The sequence below is a fragment of the Echeneis naucrates genome, chromosome 5 (genome assembly GCF_900963305.1).
Source record: "Echeneis naucrates chromosome 5, fEcheNa1.1, whole genome shotgun sequence".
Taxonomy (NCBI): Eukaryota; Metazoa; Chordata; class Actinopteri; order Carangiformes; family Echeneidae; genus Echeneis; species Echeneis naucrates.
The window spans coordinates 4,975,377-4,995,147 of NC_042515.1; the positions used below are offsets into that span (position 1 = coordinate 4,975,377).

Below are 19,771 nucleotides of genomic sequence, written 5' to 3' on the forward strand. Positions count from 1 at the left end.
CTGCTAAAGCAACTGAAGGCTCATTGTGCAGCATGAAGGAAAAGAGTCTGCCACTGTACTACCTATACAGTAAGAGGAACATGCTTTTGTTTTTCCCCAGCAGCTAGCAGTAGCTTTGTCCAATTAGTGGGAATGGCTGTAGATAGTAGAGTGGAAACAAGAGACAGAGCCCAGATGTCAGTGGGGGCATTCACTGGAATCAACGCCATATGTATTCTTACTGTCCACCCATGCTCCAACTCACTTGACTTTTCTGTTAGATCCTTGTCTTGGTTGTTGTCACAGCCAGTATGAGTATGGAGAGGGCTTCAGAGCAGAAAGAGATGGTTCAAAGCCAACAATCGACTGGCGTTATTTCATTTTGGCACAGTTTTGCTTTCTGCCTTTATCATCGCAATGCAAATCAAACAGGGATTCTTTGGTTGGTTCACACCAGCTAAATAAATAAGTCACTTCCTGGTTGTGGTGGCCTTTCTAACATGAGCAGAGGTGAAATGTACTGCTGATACCTGATATAGTGAATGGCATCGGAGGTAGAGCTGTCGAGCAGGTAGTAAGTGGCAAAGAAAACCTGCAGTGGTGGCACCTGACGGTGGGGAAGCTTAATGTAACAGTGAGAGGTATGTGTTCAATTTCAAACTCAAGACCACCTGGGGATGACAGCACAAACCTTTGCCAAGCCGCTCCAGCACCTGAGGTGACATTTAGTTTAAACATTTTGGAATCAAATCTCAAAGTAAAATACATCTCGGTGTAAACTTGATTTGGTTGTAGATTTTGCTCAAACGCTGTTTGGGTCCCCCCTGAATGGATATGTAAGACATTAGTCACCTCACAGGAGTCAACTGAGTTGAACAGAGATGTCACCTTTGAATGAAGTTTCTGCTGATTTTTCTTACTTTGTCTCAGGTGCAGGAAAAATCTGTTAATTGAACTCAGCCTTTTTGTTTTCCTCTGAGAACAAGAACAGGAGGACTTACTCTCCGAATCTAAATCACTTTGATTGCCAAGTAATTAAATGCACAGGAATTTATCTTAATGACACTGCAAGAGACTGCACATCCTGACTGCTGGCATAAAGCAAAGTGGACCTCACAGTCTCACCAGAGACTCTGAATTTACACATGCTAACAGCGTATCCACCCCTGGTTTAAGCACTGCACAGTCAGTTTATATATAAAAGGAAGGGGAAATAACATTGTGAAAGAACTACAGAGTGTTTTACTTTCAAGAGCTGAGGAAATTATTAATTTATCAATAACACTTTCTAAAATTATATAAATCTTTTTCAGCGGCTTCTTTGTGATGAAATCTTCTGAGTGCAGACAACTAAGTAGTCCCTTTTCTGAAGTCAAAAACATCAGAATTACAAAATACAACAAAGAAGTGTGTAGCATGAATATTTATTTCCTTGTTAATACCCCCCCCACCCCCGAAATTAATCTAAACTTTTATCTTTTATCACCTGAAGTTAAACAGAGGGACAGATCTTTGTTGGTGGGTGATGTTATTTATTTTACAATCCATTATAGCTCTGGAGCGTCTCTTCCACAAGGGATGAAAACGCCTGGTCCCTTTTTTAAACTGAGAGTTGTTAGCAACTGCAGTCATATACTGTAGTTACATAAGCTGCTGTCAGCGAGGTTCATCTCTGAGGAACAAACTGTCAAATAATTCAAATGAAGCATACAGCAAAACAATGAATAACTGGCGAGTTATATAACTAACACGTGTTTTTCTATTTCAACTCAACTTTGACAGGCAAGTATTTACATTGAGTACACACCATGACGGAAAGCACCTTTGTGCAGACTGTACACTATCTGAAGCTGTAACAGCGAGACGTTCTCTCAGATTTAATGACCATCCTGTGTGCGACCAAAGGGGTTAACTGTGTGTGAACAACCCTTTTTTTTTTTTGAAGAAGAAGAATAGCTCTGATGTAGGTCAGCAGCATACAACACAAGACGCTACAATCTCCTCTCAATGTTGACCGAGTTCTAATACATCACTGGAAAACAAGGTCACTGATACTCAAGAGAAATTCCTGTCCTTAACAGTAAGCCCGATTGTTTCTCCTGTTTTATCCAGACAGATGCTTGATCCATCAGCCTCCTTTGGCCGAGAAAGCAACTTGAATCCTTTAACAGGACACGAGTTGAGGACATCTGAGAGAGAGAGAGAGAGAGAGAGAGCACATGGGGATGTTTTGACAAAGCCCCAGCCTTGTCTCTGATGAGAAACGAGAGGCACATATGGAGGGATCTCTATATAGTGTGCAGCTCTCATTTCCTCAGTGTCAGGGCTGTCTATCCAAGCCAAATTAATCATGAACAAAACCAGAAGGTCTCAGGGTGTTCAGCCTCATGGAGAAACACCAGAAAACTGTCTGTGCTCGTCGAGCGCTCAGGTATCTCTGGGCTCAGGGAGAGACAGAGGGTAGGTGTTATAAACAAGAACCAGACCAGCAGGAAACCTCTGCAGTCGAAGTGATGACCAACATTGTAAAAAAAAAACACAAAAAAACACAAGGATTATAGAAGGTCATACTGTCTGAATTTGAGATTCAAAAGATGGGGTGGGATAATGAGGGGTATGACAGGGGCATATGGAGCAGAGCCTGACATGTGCAAAAACATGTGGAAAAGGTTTACCGGCTTAACGGGCCATGATCTTTGAGTTCAGGGAGATTCGCAGGGATCGCAGGTCACGTTATCACTTCTGCATATGATGAATGTGCTGTGAAAATAAGGATGATGAAGTATATGTGTGTGTGGTTCTGTGTCCCCATGAGCACACATGGCTGCCTACTGTAATTTGATTTGTGCGCTCACTGTGCTGTAATTTATATTAGAAGAGCTGGATGTGTGGTTAATTCTGAGTTTTTCCTTTCATTAGACTCTCTTATCCCTCTCATTAGAAGCTCCCCAACACCTTCTGAATTCTTGTTCTCTCCTCTGCTGTATGAATGTGCCCAGGGTGCAGAACAGACAGGAAATAAAAAAGAAGACTGGCAGTCAGGAGTAAAAGCACCTGGCCGTACTGAAATCCCATCGCAGCAGGAATGAGGGAATAAAGGCAGGTCTTGAGGCCTCGCGCCATTTGCCTCCCGCTGCTCCAACATCCTATGCCAGGTGCGGACCAAAGAGGCCACCTCTATCAAATCCACATCACAGGCCCTTTATTGGGTATAAATGAAACAATCACTGATTGAAATTAAATCGCATTGTCTATAATGCCATTTAACAGGCAAATGCTGAAGTAATGAACATCTGCTCTGGCGCTAATTTGTATTCCGTGTTTAACTAAACAGCTCATAACAGCAGCCGAAGCAGCCATCAATCTGAGAGAATAAGCGTGGTTTTTATTTTAACATAATATTGTGCGAATGCTTATTCCATAGGCAGACTGCTGACATTTTCTCTCTCTCTCTCACTGCAACTCAATGCAAACCTTCTTCATCTTTGTTTGCTCAATGCACAATGCACCAAAAGCCTTGAGGGGGTGTGTTTGTTTTGTTTTGCTTTGTGTCTTGTTCCAGCACAGAGGACAGTCATCCAGTCATCAGCGTGGCTGCTCCCCACGTGCACTGTTAGTCAATTAGAGCTGCCATTAAAGACAGAGGCACCCTGGGAAATAAAGGCGGCAGCGTGGATTTGTCTGTGCTACGCTGATTTCCACCCTTAAACCCTCTCCAGACGAAGAGACTGCAATAATTGGGATTCTGACAGTGGGTTAGGGGGACTCATTTCCTGCTTTCACCCCCACCCTTCTGCTTTTCCATGCAATCATGTCTATCCAATCATGTCTGCCCGGCACCTACCTCTACACTCGATCCCCCTAACTCTCTTTATCTACAACCACATTTAGCTGAAGAATTACTGAAGCCGTTCTTCCTTAATCTAATTGCTCTGGTGCAACTGGAGGAACCATGCTTTCAAGCAGCTACTACCCCGGCACTGATGCAGACCTCACCAAGACGATGATGTGGAGAAAAAAAAAAAGCTCCTAGTATTGTTCCAAATCCCCCACACAGTGGCCTGAAAATGCTTATCATTTGTGTGACTTACCGGCTCGCTTTATTGTGCATGCTTAGTGGAAATTGCTCTATTGTTATACAGTGTATCTGAATCTTGGAATAGTGTCAGTGTCTGCGAGTGTGGAAGCATGTCTGCATGCACGCCTGTGTGTTAAACAAACGCAGGAGAAATGTTATTTGAATATCAATGGCCAAACAAACAGGGTATGCAAAATGCAGCGTTTGTGTTCATGTGATAAATCAAAATTATCAACCATTTCTTTTCACTCCAGTAACGAAGAATGTCTGTTTCCGTAAACCTACATGGTTTTGCCATCAAAACAATTTCTCAAACCATTATTTCCACCACACAAGTTGAAGAGTATGCAGAATATGTAATATTTATTTTATCCACTGTCATGCTGTGTGATTTTATGTGTTGCTTCTGCTCCCTGCAAAGGCAGGGCCACGGGGCTACACAAACTATGCTGCTTGTTTTGAGGATGCTTTACTTTCTTTCTTTCCTCCCCCAGTCATTAACGAAACAACACGACCAAGTCATGAATCAAGCTGCTGTTATCGCCGTGGCAGGCTGTCCCCGTCTGAATCTTCACCGCACCATGACGCGAGCCACGCTCCCACAGTCGGGACCCTTGAACTCACAATAGCGTGGGGTTAGATGATCAGATTACAGTGAGGAAAAAAAAAAAAAAAAGCACACATGAGCATTGTTGAGGGAGTTTGTGGTTCCACCCATGAACATGGCTCTCCTTGTGCCCCACTGAAGGGAATGCTTTTGATTCAAAAGTGAACAGCAAGGGCAAATAGGACCTCATGTGTCTCTCTCCGGTGGGCTATCTCCTCCAGGCTCTGCGGGGGAAACCAGATCTTTCTTTTCAGGGACGTTTTCTGGTGTACTCCTTCTCTCGACTGCTGCTACATGAAGAAATATAATCTCACTTGTAAGACAATCGTAGAGAAAAAGGCCTCAGCAGTTTCGTGTAAGCCCCCCCCACCCACCCCCCCACCCCACCCCCACTGTCAATATTTTGACAGGTTTCCTGACAGCATAATTATTTGCTAGGGATCCCGGCCAAGGATTTAATTGTTACATGTGTAATTACACGTTTAGTTGCTGAGATGTTAGAACAAAGTATTTGGTTTTGTTATTAATACTACAGAACAAATAGTCCCTTTCATCTTGGCTGCTTTTACGTCGTCTCTGCGGCTTCGTAATCCCTCTATGAAAGGGGATATCTTACAAACCCTCCGAGGGCACCTCTCTCAAATCAATTCATTACCCCATAATATCAGCAGGCAAAGGCGCATCTTTCTTAGATCAATTCATTATCCAACTTCTGTCAGTTGAAATGCAGCAGCGGCTGACCACAGTTTCAAACACCGGTATCAGCTTTCACTGTTGAGGAAGATGACTGGGGAGCAACTGGTGGCAGCTTTCCTTCAAAAACGGCCTTTTGAAAAACAGATGGACCACAGAACAATATCCCTTTTAAAGTCTAATGGTTTTATTCTCTTCTTTATTGTTTTTGTTGAGGCTCATAACTATTGTATGGAGCCATAAAATTCCTGGATAATGCATTGTTCTCATAAAGCTTTAATACATGGGGATTGAGTCACATGATCAGGGAGTGATAGAGATGAAAGCCTGCGTGCATGTCTATGGTTCCCTTCACCGCCAGGATCTAGACAGTGGGTGTAGGCGCGCTGCAGTGCTCCAATCTATAACTTTCACCACTGCAGCCTGGGAGCTGAGGAAGAGGGGAGTAGGTGGGCCGTGAAGCCTAGCTGGCAGCGGACCATGGGCAACAAAAAGCCATTTCTCTGCCTGCAGGTAAGGAGGAATAAACAGGAGAATGGTCAGCAGTGCCAGACACAAAGTCTCACTCATGGCACTGGATCAACTCACTTTCCCCCAGTGAGCGGACGGCGTTTAATTGCATAATCCCGTTAAGCACGCACAAAAAAAAAAAAACCCTACCATGGCAGAGGACACCCCTGAGATGCTTCAATCCAGTGAGTTACATGCAGGACAAAAAAAAAAAACAAACAAAACAAACAACAACAAACAACAACAAACAAACATGCAGATTTGTGTAATTACGCATGGATTTGGATTCAGCAGTGGTTTGCTATATGACAAGGCAGCTAACGTCACGTGACTCTTATTGGCGCGTATTCCTTCAGGAGTAGATGGTGCCCGTCCTCATTAGCAGTCACTGAGCGGGCCTGGCAGTGTTTGTGAGGCAGCACCCATCGCGTTTTCCCTCACTTCCAGAACACAGACACTGCGGGGGTGGGTAGGTGGGTGGGTGGGGGTGTTGTAATTACAGGCACACATAAGAGAGCCAGCAACACACACCGATCTGAAACGCAGGTGGGTGGTTTGTTGTGCTGCGCCGGAGCAGGACGGCTCCACTCTGCAGGCGACACCGTGTGATGCTGTTTCAAGTGATCTCTACGCACGTTGACCAAATACCACCTGCCAGAGCGCGGGTCAGGCATGGCACAGGTAAATGTTGGGTACATTGATGTTTTGAAAAGCCAGATCAATTTTCCAGTGAGGGATTCCAATTGATAGGAAAATGCAGGCAATTTTGAAAAATATCCTTTTTGTCCTCATAGAAGGGAGGAGGCAATCTACCAACAAAAGATTATCTGTCATGTTGGGGGTTTTTTTCCTGACAGACCACGAGCCATAGCCTTTCTACCACTGCCAGTTTTGATCCTGATCATTTTTTTGATCCCGTGTGAGATTTTTTTATTTATTTTTCGATAATGCCACAGCCCGACCCTTTGTGTGTTGTTTGCCTGCTCGAAGTTTTGTGATGTGGTTCTTTTCTCCGTGCTTTGGAGTCCCTTTTCTGAGAGCCTTGACATCAGAATTGCAAAATTGCAGTTCTTACCCGCTTTGAAAATTTGTCAAACTCTTTTACATATGTAGAAAGGTGTTTCTCTCTGTGGAGGATCTTGGGGAAAAAAAGATCTTACACAATCTATACTGGCAATTTCACATTGATTGACTGTGTATTAAATGTAATTCTTTACGTCCAGATACAGAGATGACTTTTTAATCCTTTGTTCTACACGGTCCGAAAGGGAAAGGTAATTTATTTCTTCTTCTACAGACTGTTGTGATTTGCAACCGAGCGCCTACAATGAGGTATGCTGATCTGTTTATGGCAGCTCAGAAGGACCAAACTAAACACGCTCTGCAGTCCCAACTTCAAAAGGCAGCAGTGTATTTTCAGATGAAACTCCAGCCAGAGTTAACAAATGAATTGCCAAATTTTACGCCGTATCTCAGCTGGAAAATATAAAAACAGGAAATGATGATGGTTTATGTGGAAAAATAGCTTCAGTTGAATAATCTATTGACAGACTTCATACCTTCCATCATGTTTTCCATTAGACGGCTATTATTCACAATCAACTGAGTAGGCATGAACAGATCCCTGGAACAGCTTACAGTGGCAGGTGCACAGCCATGTAAACATTGTATGGGCTCTCTCCTTCAGTGGTTGGAGTACTCTGTGATGATGACAGACAAGGTGAAAGTGTAGGAGCTAAACATACCTCTACAAACAGTCCCATTCTCCACAGCCTCGTTCCCTGCCTTGCACATGCAGCGCCCAATGGGAACCATCCATTCTCCGTCCCCGTTGCAGTACAGTTTAATGGGCACGTCCACCTCCTCCGCATTGGGGATACACACACCTCTCGCAGCAACGAGAGAGGTGCTCTCCGCCCCCGAGAGCGTCTCCTGGAACAACGCCCCGTTCGTGATGATACGAGGACACTTCCGGTAGAAGACGCGGACGGCGATGAGCGACATACAGCCGCCATAGTCCTGGAAGGCCAGGTAGAAGCCATTTCGCGACACGGGGCCAAAGCTCCGCACCTCGGTGTTGATCTTCATCACCCTGCCTCCGAGGTCCACCTGAGAGAAGCTCTCGTCCGCAGCAATGGTGTCCACCTTGATCCAGGGGTTCTCCATCCATGCCGGGGAGGATCTGGTGGCTGTGTCGGCGTCTGATTCGTAGTAATACAGATTAAATGTCTCTTTGCAGGAGCCCGGCACGTTAGGGATGCTGCTGCAGTCCCTCACCGAGAACTTCATCTCCACATGGATCCGCTGTGCACCACGACGACGGATGTACTTGGTGCGTACCCAGTTGTTCTGATTGTTGTCAAAAACATTGCAGACCTGGTACGTCCGGATGGTGTTCATGTTTTCATCATAACCACTCACCTCCTCCCACTGTTGGTCAAAAACAGACAGAAGCACAGAGTTAACATTCTCCTGTCTTACTTTTAATAAAAAGAAGTTTGATTTAAATCCAGAATTGTTCACGAAAGGGAAAGAAAAAAACATTTGGTAATTGAGGCGTAAAATTTAAATTGATTCATTCAATTAAGTTCAATTCAACTGTAAAGCAGTAAACACTCCACAAGGTTCTGATTAATATCAACTCTCATAAATTCCATAATAGGAATGTTTTCATGTGCATTTTATGGTACGTTGATTACTGGCTATACTTAAGGCAATATTTTGATTAAATTGATTACACGGTGCAATGAAACATAATATCTCTAATGACTGTTAAATGGATGCATCAGGCTAGGCTAAAGGAGCAAATGAGGGACAGCCTCTCCAGGACACCCGCCCACTTATTGAGGTAATACTGGCATATTAACAAAGATACTCGCAGATGACTTTCTCTTTTTTAAACAGGGAGCAAAGCTTTAGGGTTCACTTTTATTTCTTGTTTATGTCTTATATAACTTTCAGATATATTAAAGTGGTGGATTTTTTCTCACACATTTAAGATTTTTTAAGATAGAATATGAGCTGCATGATATCAGTTACCTGAACGCGACTTATTCTGACAAGTGAATCCAACGGATATCTGCTGGTACTATGAAAGCTGTTCTTTAAGATCATTTGCAGTTTGGACAGTTGATTAGTCTGCTTTCAAGTTTTTATTTGTCATTCTTTTGCAGCTTCAAAATGTGAAGCTGCATGTAAAGGTGAAGTTTAATGCATTTGAGGAGCTACTTAAAAAAACAATTCCATTTTCAGAAAGATTGTTTTCATTTGGAGATGTTAGAATATAAATCCGGCTTTGTAGAGGCAGACAGCTTTGATGTTTACTCTCTCTGTTCCTGCCCTTTCATTGAAGAAACCATTCACATGTTGTAATGCTTTAAAAGAAACTCGAGACCTGACATTAAGTCACTTGAACAAAACAGAGAGGCTCTGGTTTATGCGATAGCATGTCCCACTTTTTTATTGTATCTTAATAGGACACATTCATAGCACATAGTCTAATGGCTTATTGACATTGTAATGAAAGCTCCTTTCATTGCTGCCAAGCTGTGAGGAAAAATGATGTGAATTTTCCACAATCAAAAGTCACACTAAAATGGCATAATCATATTACACAGGTAATCATATAAAGAATAATCAAGGGGCAAATTTCACTCCAGGTTTTCTGGGAACGCTGCTCCACTTCAAAGTTCACATATTGCACACCAATTTGAGCGCTCGCTCTGACTGTACAGACTCCAGATGCAACCTCTATGGTTTCCTGCCCCTTGGTGGTGGATCAAATCCACTTTAAAACACCATGCGCTCCAACTGCTGAGCAGGTCGTGACCTTGACCTTGGAATCTCATCCGAAGAAAAATCCCATTCTCAACCCCAAGAGCCACTTTGCATTAGCTGCACCCTCCACTGCTTCTAATACAACTGCCTCCCCCCCCCCCCTTCACTCTTCACTTCACAGCTGATATAATTTCTCAAATTAATGCCCGCTTAGTCAGGATTTTGAGGGGTTGGGAGAAGAAAATCACCCCTCTTGTCGCAATACAGCATTCTGTCAAACACTCTCTGACTAATTAGAACAGCTTTAGTTCTTAATTCCCATGTCCTAATTAATCACTGCTAGTGTGATGCCCAGCTTGACCCGAACCCAAACCATCACAGGAGCCAATCTCAACAGAAGAGACTGATGTGCAGCCAATAATAATAATGATGATGATAATAATCAGAGCGAATGCAATTTAACAAAAAGCCAAAACTAGGACTTCGTTTATCTCAATCTTTTTTCCCCCCAAACATGCCTGACGAATCAACCTGCCTCCGTAAATAAAAGCTGTTGACATTTAGCTGTAAATAAGTCCATGCATACAAAACAATGTTGAAAAGGCCGATTTCAGAATAATTGACCTGATTTTCTACATTTATCAGCAACATTTTTAATCGTAAACATCACACCAAATACAAAAAGAATATGACAAAGTGATGCAATGCAGTCAAAACTTCAACAACTTCAATAAAGCAATGGGGGCTTCATGCTAGCACAAACTCCTGGTCCTTGGTGGTGAGGTTTAAGGATGTGTCGGTCTTGAGGCCTGCAGTGACAGACATCATCATCTCAGGTCATGAGCAGCTATTGACCTTCCCACTTGTTGCGGGGCAGTGGGGAGGGTGTGGGCCAATTAAACAAGGGCGGAGTGTCCCACTTCTACCGGGTGCAAAGCGTTTGGACAATCCCAGTTTGCTAAAAATGAATGTGGAGACAGGTGGGGGTTGCTGCTAATGAGGGACAGAGACAGGGGAAACTGCAGGGGAAAGTGTCTGTAGTGACGGTGGGGGGAAGTGGATGAGGCAGTGCTAAAAAAGACTCCAAACAAAATGTGTTTTGATGGAGGGCCCCTTTTTGTCCTGTCATGGTCTCTTTGGCCTGCTTTCATCACAGTCAGTGGAGGGAAGCAAATGGGGCATAATAAGAGCCTAACGATCAAGCACAGAGTGTGAAATTAGAAGAAACGTCTTCATTTTCACAGCTTTTTTTTTCCACCCTTTTTCTCCTGGCTATTTACTGAGAGTGCAGCAAAATGGTGGTCTTGTGTTTTAAGTGCAGAAGGTGGAGGTAACTGGTGGTGGATGTCAAGATGGATTAGCTAGAGGGGGAGGAGCCGCCCTCAGATGATGGAAACAGAAACTCCAGCTTATTCGTTTGAGATCCTGTTACTTTTGGCAAAATGTTGCGTTTCTGGTTCTCTGAGTGTGGAAGTCAACTGCCATCGGGGGCCAAGCGCATTAAAAAGAGCGTTAATGGAACATAAAATAAATAGATGTTTAAGACCCAAATGATCAAAGACATTTTCTTCATAACCAAAGGCATAACAAACATTATAAAGAGCTCATTTGCATTTGTGAAGGAGTTTCTCTACATTATAAAATGCAAAGACTATTAGACTTCAAGGTAAACAACAACAATCAAAGGATTTTTCCATGGTACACTGTGTTTTCTTCCTCCCTCAGAGTAACTCTGCTCACAAAACATACTCTTATGTTGAAAAAGCATCGGTGTGAAACCCAACGCACGGCTAGCCCCGAACAAAAGCTTTCTGTTTTATGTTTTAATTGCTCTCATCTGTGTCCTGAATTTAACAACTCTGAGTCAAACACTGTTGGTAAATAACCTCCAGTGTTTGCTTTAACCTCATGGATGTAGCCCGTCCATTATTCCAAGCAGATTAAAGCAAACCCTGGGAATCCGAGCTTGTGTTATTCGATGCTCCAACTATATAAATCATTTTCAATGAACTGCTAACACACCCACAGTGATTCTTGTTAGATTGGCTAACAAGAGTGTTAAATGAATCGTAAAAAAAAAAAAGGGTCATTTTCAAAGCGAAATGTTTGACTGAGGAAATTATTCCTCATTGATACCATTTCTAAAGCACAGTGTACGCCAGCTGTTTGGATCAACTATGCTGGAGCCACTGCCCTCAAAACAACTATTTTCACCCCATGTCTGCTACTTTCCCAGACCAGCCTCGGGTTCATTCACTGGGGAAGCTATAGATCCTGTAATTTATATAATGCTAGAGCGGTGAAACTGAGACAAACACCCGGCACAGAAACCCTGTCTGATGTGAAAATACTGTGGAGACTGTGGCAGGGCTGCAAGAGACTACAACATGTCAGCGGCTGCTCTCCTCCTCCGGAGTTATGAGGTGTTACAGTTCAATGACGTTCGCTGCGAATCAATATCTCCTCTGCCACTCGAGGCGAGAGAGAGAAAAGTTCAGCTGACCTGCAATCCATACATCTCCATGACAGTAGGTCTCTGCTTTATCTGTACAGCCGAGCGGAACGCGCTGTCAAGGCTGAATTATAGACTGGAGTTGCCCCTTCAGCTGAGACCATTGAACAAAGAGAGCTCTTTGCTTCATTCACCAACCTGAGCCATAACATTAGTCCAGGGTCTCGGATCTCTTTGTACCTACTAATTACTCACCTCCTCTCTAAGTGAACATGATGCTACTGTACACTGCTGCTGTTTTATACTTCCATCTCATCCATTCACCTGGCATTTCCAAATTAGTTTACACTGGGTAAGCAGAGAACCGCTCAGTGCGGCGCTCAAGGGCAAGTACATCAGGTGTTTGTGCTGAATATAATTACAGTTAGAGCGTTGAAGGGATTAACAGTGGCCATATTGACTCAAAAGATAAAATCAACAACTTCCAAATGTTCATCCTCAATGAAAAGCAGAGAAAGTAGCCATGAAAAGGGACGTATCAGCTAACAGTGCAGCTAACATGCACACACTCATGGTTGTTGATCTGCTGGCACCACAGGGCTCCTATGCACTTTCACTGCAAGCAACACTATTGTGTTGTCAGATTTCGCCGTTTCCTGCACATCTGTGCAACTACAGGACACTCAGCCAATGCGCAGACGATAAACAAGTTTGTCAGCTGCAACAAGTTGACCGCAGCTACACTCCTCTGGGATACTAGTTGTCAACACCCAGTCAAAATCCTGATAAATAGATCTGTCTGGCAAACACAAGGAGAGGAGTTATTGATGGTCATTACGGCCAATCAAAGCTGTTTGAAGTTTCATAAAATGGGTATTGTGAGGACTGAGGAAAAATCCACCCCATCTATTACAGCTCGCATCACTGGGACCAACTATGATTTAAGATGCCACTTTATAGCCTTTATATTTTATTACTGCCTCTTCATTGACCAAAAAAAAGCAGGCACGTCCTCCACTTTTGCCCCCCAAGTTCTTTTTGCACTGTGCTAGTCACGTTCATCCAGCTCTGCAATGGCCAATTTAGACTGATTGAACAGCCATCCAACCAACAAGTCCAAGGACTCCAAGTCACTGGTCCAAGCCAGGGAAAGTGTTCCTGTTTACACCCAAACTCGCCCGGTAGGCATGCTTTCTGCACACAGGCAACTGAAGACGCATTTTTTTGAAAACTCAAATGATTAGACTGAAATGTATGTCCTAGTTATAATTCTCTTTTGTATCTTAGTCTTATGTTGTTAAAATGAGTCTTTAAACATAACTAGACGAATTAGATACATTTTTTTGTACCACTATTGTCTGCTATTGATAGTCACTGTGTTTGACATGTACATTCTCATTGTTCTTTTTGTTACGTAAGATGGAAGATGCAGAGAGGGAAACAAAAGTATCTGTAGGGTATTTTCAAACCTCGTCATGAACGTATCTCTGCTTTGGAATGAACGCAAAATCTAGCATCCAATGTGTGATGTGTGTACATATCTTGCATAAAGGCTATTTAGGTGTTCATGTACATGCATTAAAGCTACTGATGGAGTTGAAAAACTTTAAAAATGAGCTGAGTGTTACTCCACACACTACAAGTACACTGATTGAGCTAATCATCAACTGATCCCAATGAAGATGTCTTCTCCGTGTTTAGGAGATTGATTCACTTCAGCCAGCATCGAGCTCAATAGACCGGAGGATGATGATGCAGAGGTGAGCTGTCAATGAAATCCTGATTTATTTTAGTCCTATTCTGCCTAGCTGAATAAATGTTAACGTCCTTATCTAAATTTAACATGTTTGGCTGTTTGTGACAGAGGAGATGGGGGAGTACGGGAGGAATAATATGCTCTGGAATATGCACATTGAGTCACATGTCAATTTTTTTACATTATAGGATGATGATAGATGAAGAAGAGGGAGCGGGCGTGTTCTCAGGAAAGGAGGAAGAGGATGAGGACAATATTGTACAGGTCACGTCTGCTGTGGCTGCCTCCAACCAGCAATTCTCACCAGAAAAACCAAATCAGCCAGATCCTAAATTCATTATTGAGTATTCAGCTTTCACATCGGTACAATGCATTTCCATGGCTCTGTTTCAACCCTGGTGTTGACAGTGTGCTCGGCCTTTACTGCAGTAAAGGTAAATCACCACTGGAAAAGAATGGAGAACCTGGATTTGTTTCAACAGGCTTCAAAAACTGGAAAAAGGCCCTTGAGAGATTCCATAAACATCAAGATTCTGATTGTCCTGATGTAGCAGTAAGAACCCATCAGTATGATTTTTTCTTTGGTTAGTCGGGCAAGATGAAGGATATCTTTAAGGGACTCTACATGTGAGGATGGGCCACAGAAGGCTATTAAACCACTTTGTCCCATAAGGTGGACAGTTCGCTCAAGTGCATTAACAGTTGCACTCCATCACCACAGCTGTGTGTTGAGTGCTTTGAGTGAGATGACAACAGGCCGCTCAGATACAGCAGCCAGGGCTCAAGGCCTGGATGAAAAATTCATTCTGGGCAATGTTCTTCTTGGTCCTCTGCTTGCCTTAGAGGTACCAGAAGACTTGGAGAATCTCAATCATTCCCTTGTCGAAACACAGCTGCACTTCACTGATGTGAAAAGGATGACGGGGAAGAAGAGAAACGCAGGTAGTTACCAAACTGTACACACTAAGGCAAAGATGTGAGAAAAGCTTGCTTCACTCCAAATGCAGCTGTGCTAATTTGCCCTCTGACGCTGGTCTAGAGAAACTGGGATTAGGTGCCGTGTGGTCAAGTTGGACAATTAGCTCTGTTTTCATCTTTCGTATCGTATGGATAACGAAAACATGAAGTCTTTTTAGATTTTTGTGAGCTGTTTTTTCTTTTTAAAGACTTTGAAGCATGGCACACATACAATTCACAATGACAACAAAAGAGAACATCTGGCAAAATTAATATACTGTAGATGAGGCAACAAGTAGTAACCTGAAGTGTGTATGCAGTGTGTTATTCAGCATTGATGTGGGTTAATGTTGAACAGCATCTTACCATTAGCATAAGACATGCGATGCAAAAAAAAAAAAAAAATGGCTATAACATAACTGTGAAGCATTCCTGAAGGGCTGTGATGTTCCCGAAAAGCAGGTTCCCTCATGGCAGACAATGACAAAGCAGCATTCAAACCAACTTCCATAAATACGTGATACATAGAGCAGAAGTCAACTAACGCAGCAAACAATTTTCTCTACCAGCTTCTGTTGGTCAGAATAAAGTGACACATCAGTCAAGTTGCAGCAAGAGCACCCTGTCAGGGCACTCCGACAAATAACAGTCATGTTTTTTTGACGCAACATGAAGTGTGTATTTGTCACATCTTGTCATTACGGTGTTTGAATTAACCTGAACTTGCTCTGCAACCCAAGGCGACACTGCACATGAGTGCTTTATCACTGACATTGGTAAATAAATTATTCACACAAAAGCAGGGAGAGACAGATCCAGCGGAAAACTCCCCAGGCGCTGTCGTCCCATTTGCAGTTGTGGGAAATCTGTCAGAGCAGGAGTGCCTTTCCCCGGAGGGACGGAGCCCGAATGACACCCACTCTCTGCATTCAATTACTATGAGAGAGGCCATGGGAGCCAAATCCTGCAGGAGGGCGGGCTTCATACGGCGGAGAGACTCACACACAGCCTTAAGTAGAAATGTCTGCTGCAGTCAACTCCAATTACCACTGTCCACTACTAATACACAACATGTGAAACGAGAAGAACAATTCAATCTTTTTACCCCAAATTCCACAGAGTTACATGTGGATCTTGTTTGCATATTTCTTTGCAGAGCTCCTAAAAACATCATTTCACACACTCTAATTGTGAATCGCAGCAAGTTAGCGGTCATGTTGAATTCCTGTGAACCAATGCAACAAAATGAGTTCAATGATTTACTTGTAAAGAAAAACAAAGCTGTGTGAAAAAAAAGCAGTATGCCCTCTTGGCCTGCTGCACATGCCCACAATTATACATAAACAACCTCAAACTTATTCCGAAGGAATTTTAATACAATATGCAGCGTCTTTGATAAATCATAAGGAACTGATTTGTTTCAGACATTTTAGCAACACAAGCTGCATCTTGGCTTCCTGTATAACTCCAGTGTGGTGTGTCCCCAAGTGACACCAGATATATCTTATTTATGACAAATCCATAATGATACACACACATACACACAAAGACACCACCTCATTATGTTCTCCGCCTATGCAGGAGACCTCAGTTTCCCTTCCACGGTGGCTCTGTGTGCTGCCTGCAGCCAGTGGTGTGCTTATAAAGGGCTGCTGTTGTCAGCACTGCAGCGCAGCGGGGAGCGGGTCAGGATGTCTGACCTGATGCTTGCACGTCTCTGAGCTCCACTTGAGAAGAAAACACTGAAAACATTACCTCCATCTCACAAAGGAGATTCCCAGTGGGTCAACATCTTCAAGTTTATTGACTATTGTTAAAAGGAGCCACCTGAGTTTCTTTGCAATGCAAGTTTGAATATGGAGCAACAAGCTGTTTTCCTCACAAACCACTATTAGCATCAGCGTTCTTTCTGGTAGATATAGATATGTTGTGTTGTGTGCTCTGGGAAATGTGCACACTTGGGGTTAGGGTTTTACAAAGACTCCCTGAGACACAGCCATGTGATATTCCAGATACATGTATTTTCTCGCCAGTATCTGAGAACATTAGTCAAAAGTCAGTAAACTTCCTGAGGTACTTATCAAACTCTGGTTTGGTAAATATCACACTAAAGCTGAATGTTTTCTGGATGGCTGTGAAGAGTAATGAAGATGTCTCACATGCCTGGCTCTGGGACAACATAAGTTTGGCTGTCACTTTACATAATTAAAAAGGGGGAATTGCCAAGCTATACACAGAGACAGTTATAAAATTAGGTTTACACAAGCATAAGTGTAACATTGTACGCTTTCAAAAATCCACCGGAGGAAGTGGATTTTATATCTGGAGCTGAAGGAATTTCTTACACCAATAATGTGATAAGAATTATCAAAATATCCCGTAAAATTAAACAGAGGAATAACACCAACTGCCATAACATCTTTGACTTAACAGCACACTGTTACTTGTTTGCGTTTCCATTGTGCCGCAAAGTATCACATGTCAAGTTAGGATATATTTCATGAAGCCATACAGCGCAGCGAAAGCCAACTGCTGGTGCGGCGCTCTGCTGGATGTTACTGATCCAACAGCTAAGCCCACGAAGCCATGCATATATGTGTGTAAGACAATAGCTTCTGTAAAGCACCTCTTGCTGTTATACTGAGCGGGACAGTGAGCTCCATTTTCTACACCTGTTGCCCTGGGCCATAAGGGACAAGCTATCCTCATCGCTCTCACTCTTCACTTTCCAGCGGGCTATGCTCTCGACAATCTCAGCCATACAGTCATAAAACTTTAGTGCCCACGCTGATAAGGCCAACCTATACCTGACTAAGCCCAGGGGGCTTAGGGACTTGTTCGCATTTCACTGCGCTCCAAGAGAGGGATACATCGCAACTGCATGTGGAGGTTTTCAGAAAGGAGAATTTTTCTGAGGCACAAAACAAATAAGGGTGCATATTCAAACGTCATCACAGATAATCCCTTCAGGAAGGCTGAGTGTGGAGATATTTGATTTGGAAGAGAAAACTACCACAGAATCAGACAGCAAACCACATGTTGCTGGAATGGAGATAATTCTTGAAGAGCTTTGCGGTCTTTATTTTGATGTTCGGACCCTCATTCCATCTCACTCTGGCCATTTCGGGGCATTTGTACAACTCTAACTGCAGTTTGAAACGGTGATGTTTGTGTTCAAAATCTGCATCTTAAGTTTCCACTTAGTATTAAGCCTATTTATGAAACATGGGTTGAGTGAATGCTTTGCTGAATCTAACATTTGGAAAGATGAAAGGGAGATATGATGTAAACTGTCTTTGGAGTTGATATGCATGTGCGTAAGCTCGGTCTGTGTAGATTGGATCCAGAGCTGACGAGAGAAGAAGAAACCAGGCGCCATTGTGCTTTGGTATTGATTGTAGGAATCAGCAGAGAGGAGACGACGTGCCCTCAGGTTGGGGGAGATGAAGTTGTCCTAAATTATTGCTGAACAACTTTCAAGTTGTATCATGGAACTGTTAAAGGCCAGCTTTCAATGCCATTTTCTCCTTCATTTTTAGTGCAACAAGACACAGCATGATAGAGTATAATTCAAACCATCTTTTATACAAACCACAGAAGCATAAATAATTGAATAAAATCGGCAGTGGTTTTTTGAAATGCACCAGCAAATAAGCCTACAACATTTTTTTCTCTCCTTTGGACCAAAGCTAAGAAGTCTAAATCTTATGGTGGGGAAAGAAGTGAAGGAGACTGAGCCTCTGGTTTTGGCTGATTTTAAGTGGGACTGGCTTGCATGTGGTTAGGAGGAACCAATGCCCTGGCAAACCATGTGGAAATACTGTGCATCAAACACCAACAAGGCCTGTATAACACATAGCTTCTGGCCTAACCTATGAGTGCACATTTTTAGCTCTAAGTATGTGGGATTGTTCACTTGTAGAGCATTGGTCATGAACCAGAAAGTTCAGATCAGGCTAAAATGTAAGAAACCTGAATCATTTATGGAGGAAGAATGCAGACGAAAGTGAAATATTTTTTAGGAGTTAAAATGTTGGACTTTTTGTGGCACAAAAATAAATAAATAAATAAATAAAAAAAGTTCTCGTAACTGCTCCAGACATTCAAGGTTTTTCTTCATCAAGCATCCCTAAATGTAGGGTTTATGGGGAAAACATTACAATATAATAATATTATATAACTATAATAAAATGTTTCACTTCAAATTCTCTCTATTTAACCGTGCAGTTGGGCTTTTTTGGCCCAAGCTTTCGGGGGAAATGATTCAGCTCACTCTGGGGGGCAGACCGGCTCAATCACTGATCTTTGACCTAAGAGTGAGAAACAGAAATACTGGCCAAGACACGGAGCACCAGAAATTAAACTTTTAAGGGCGGCTGAACAAATTTACACATTATCTGTACCTCTAACAAAGAAGAGAAAGGCCTCACACCTCTCCTTTGTCACTATGTAAAAATGCTTTCAGATGACTTGCAATTATGTTATGACTTAAACAATAACTTAATTAAAGCTTTAATTATCAGAGGCAGAGCTGAAACTGGAGCATGCTACTTACGCTGTTGTCGCTCGACCCTGACACAGGGTAGACGGTCCAGCCCAGCTCCGCCGTGGCTGTGGTGGAGTCCATGAGGGTCTCTGAGGAGAGATTTAAAGGCAGACGATGGTCAGATCATTGGCAGGAAAGCATGCTGGACAACACTAAATCCAAAATGTTTTGGGAGGAGGAATATCTTAAAAAATAAATCAATAAATAAATGAACTGAATGAATACACAGTGAAAGTTCCCTGACCCAAAACAGTGATACCTTCGATGACGCTTCAAAATTCAAGATGAACATGATCGAAAACGGGATCAAAGAAACAAACTAATATTATTTGTGAAAAAGTACGTCCAGGCCATCCAAGCTGCTGATGGTGTAATTCGTGGACTTATTCAGTTATTATCTGGACAGTTGTCACAGA

At 42.8% G+C, this 19,771-nt stretch overlaps 1 protein-coding gene across 3 annotated transcripts in view; it reads right to left on the bottom strand.

The window, feature by feature from the left end:
* Positions 1-19,771, bottom strand: part of ephb2b (eph receptor B2b) — a 112,954-nt gene that overhangs the window by 49,574 nt on the left and 43,609 nt on the right. For all 3 annotated transcript variants that reach the window (XM_029501270.1, XM_029501269.1, XM_029501271.1), the window contains exons 2-3: positions 19,365-19,444; positions 7,613-8,297 (exon numbers count right to left, since the gene is read on the bottom strand). In XM_029501270.1, the coding sequence (XP_029357130.1) occupies positions 7,613-8,297; positions 19,365-19,444 (765 nt within the window). The remainder of the gene's footprint in view (positions 1-7,612; positions 8,298-19,364; positions 19,445-19,771) is intronic.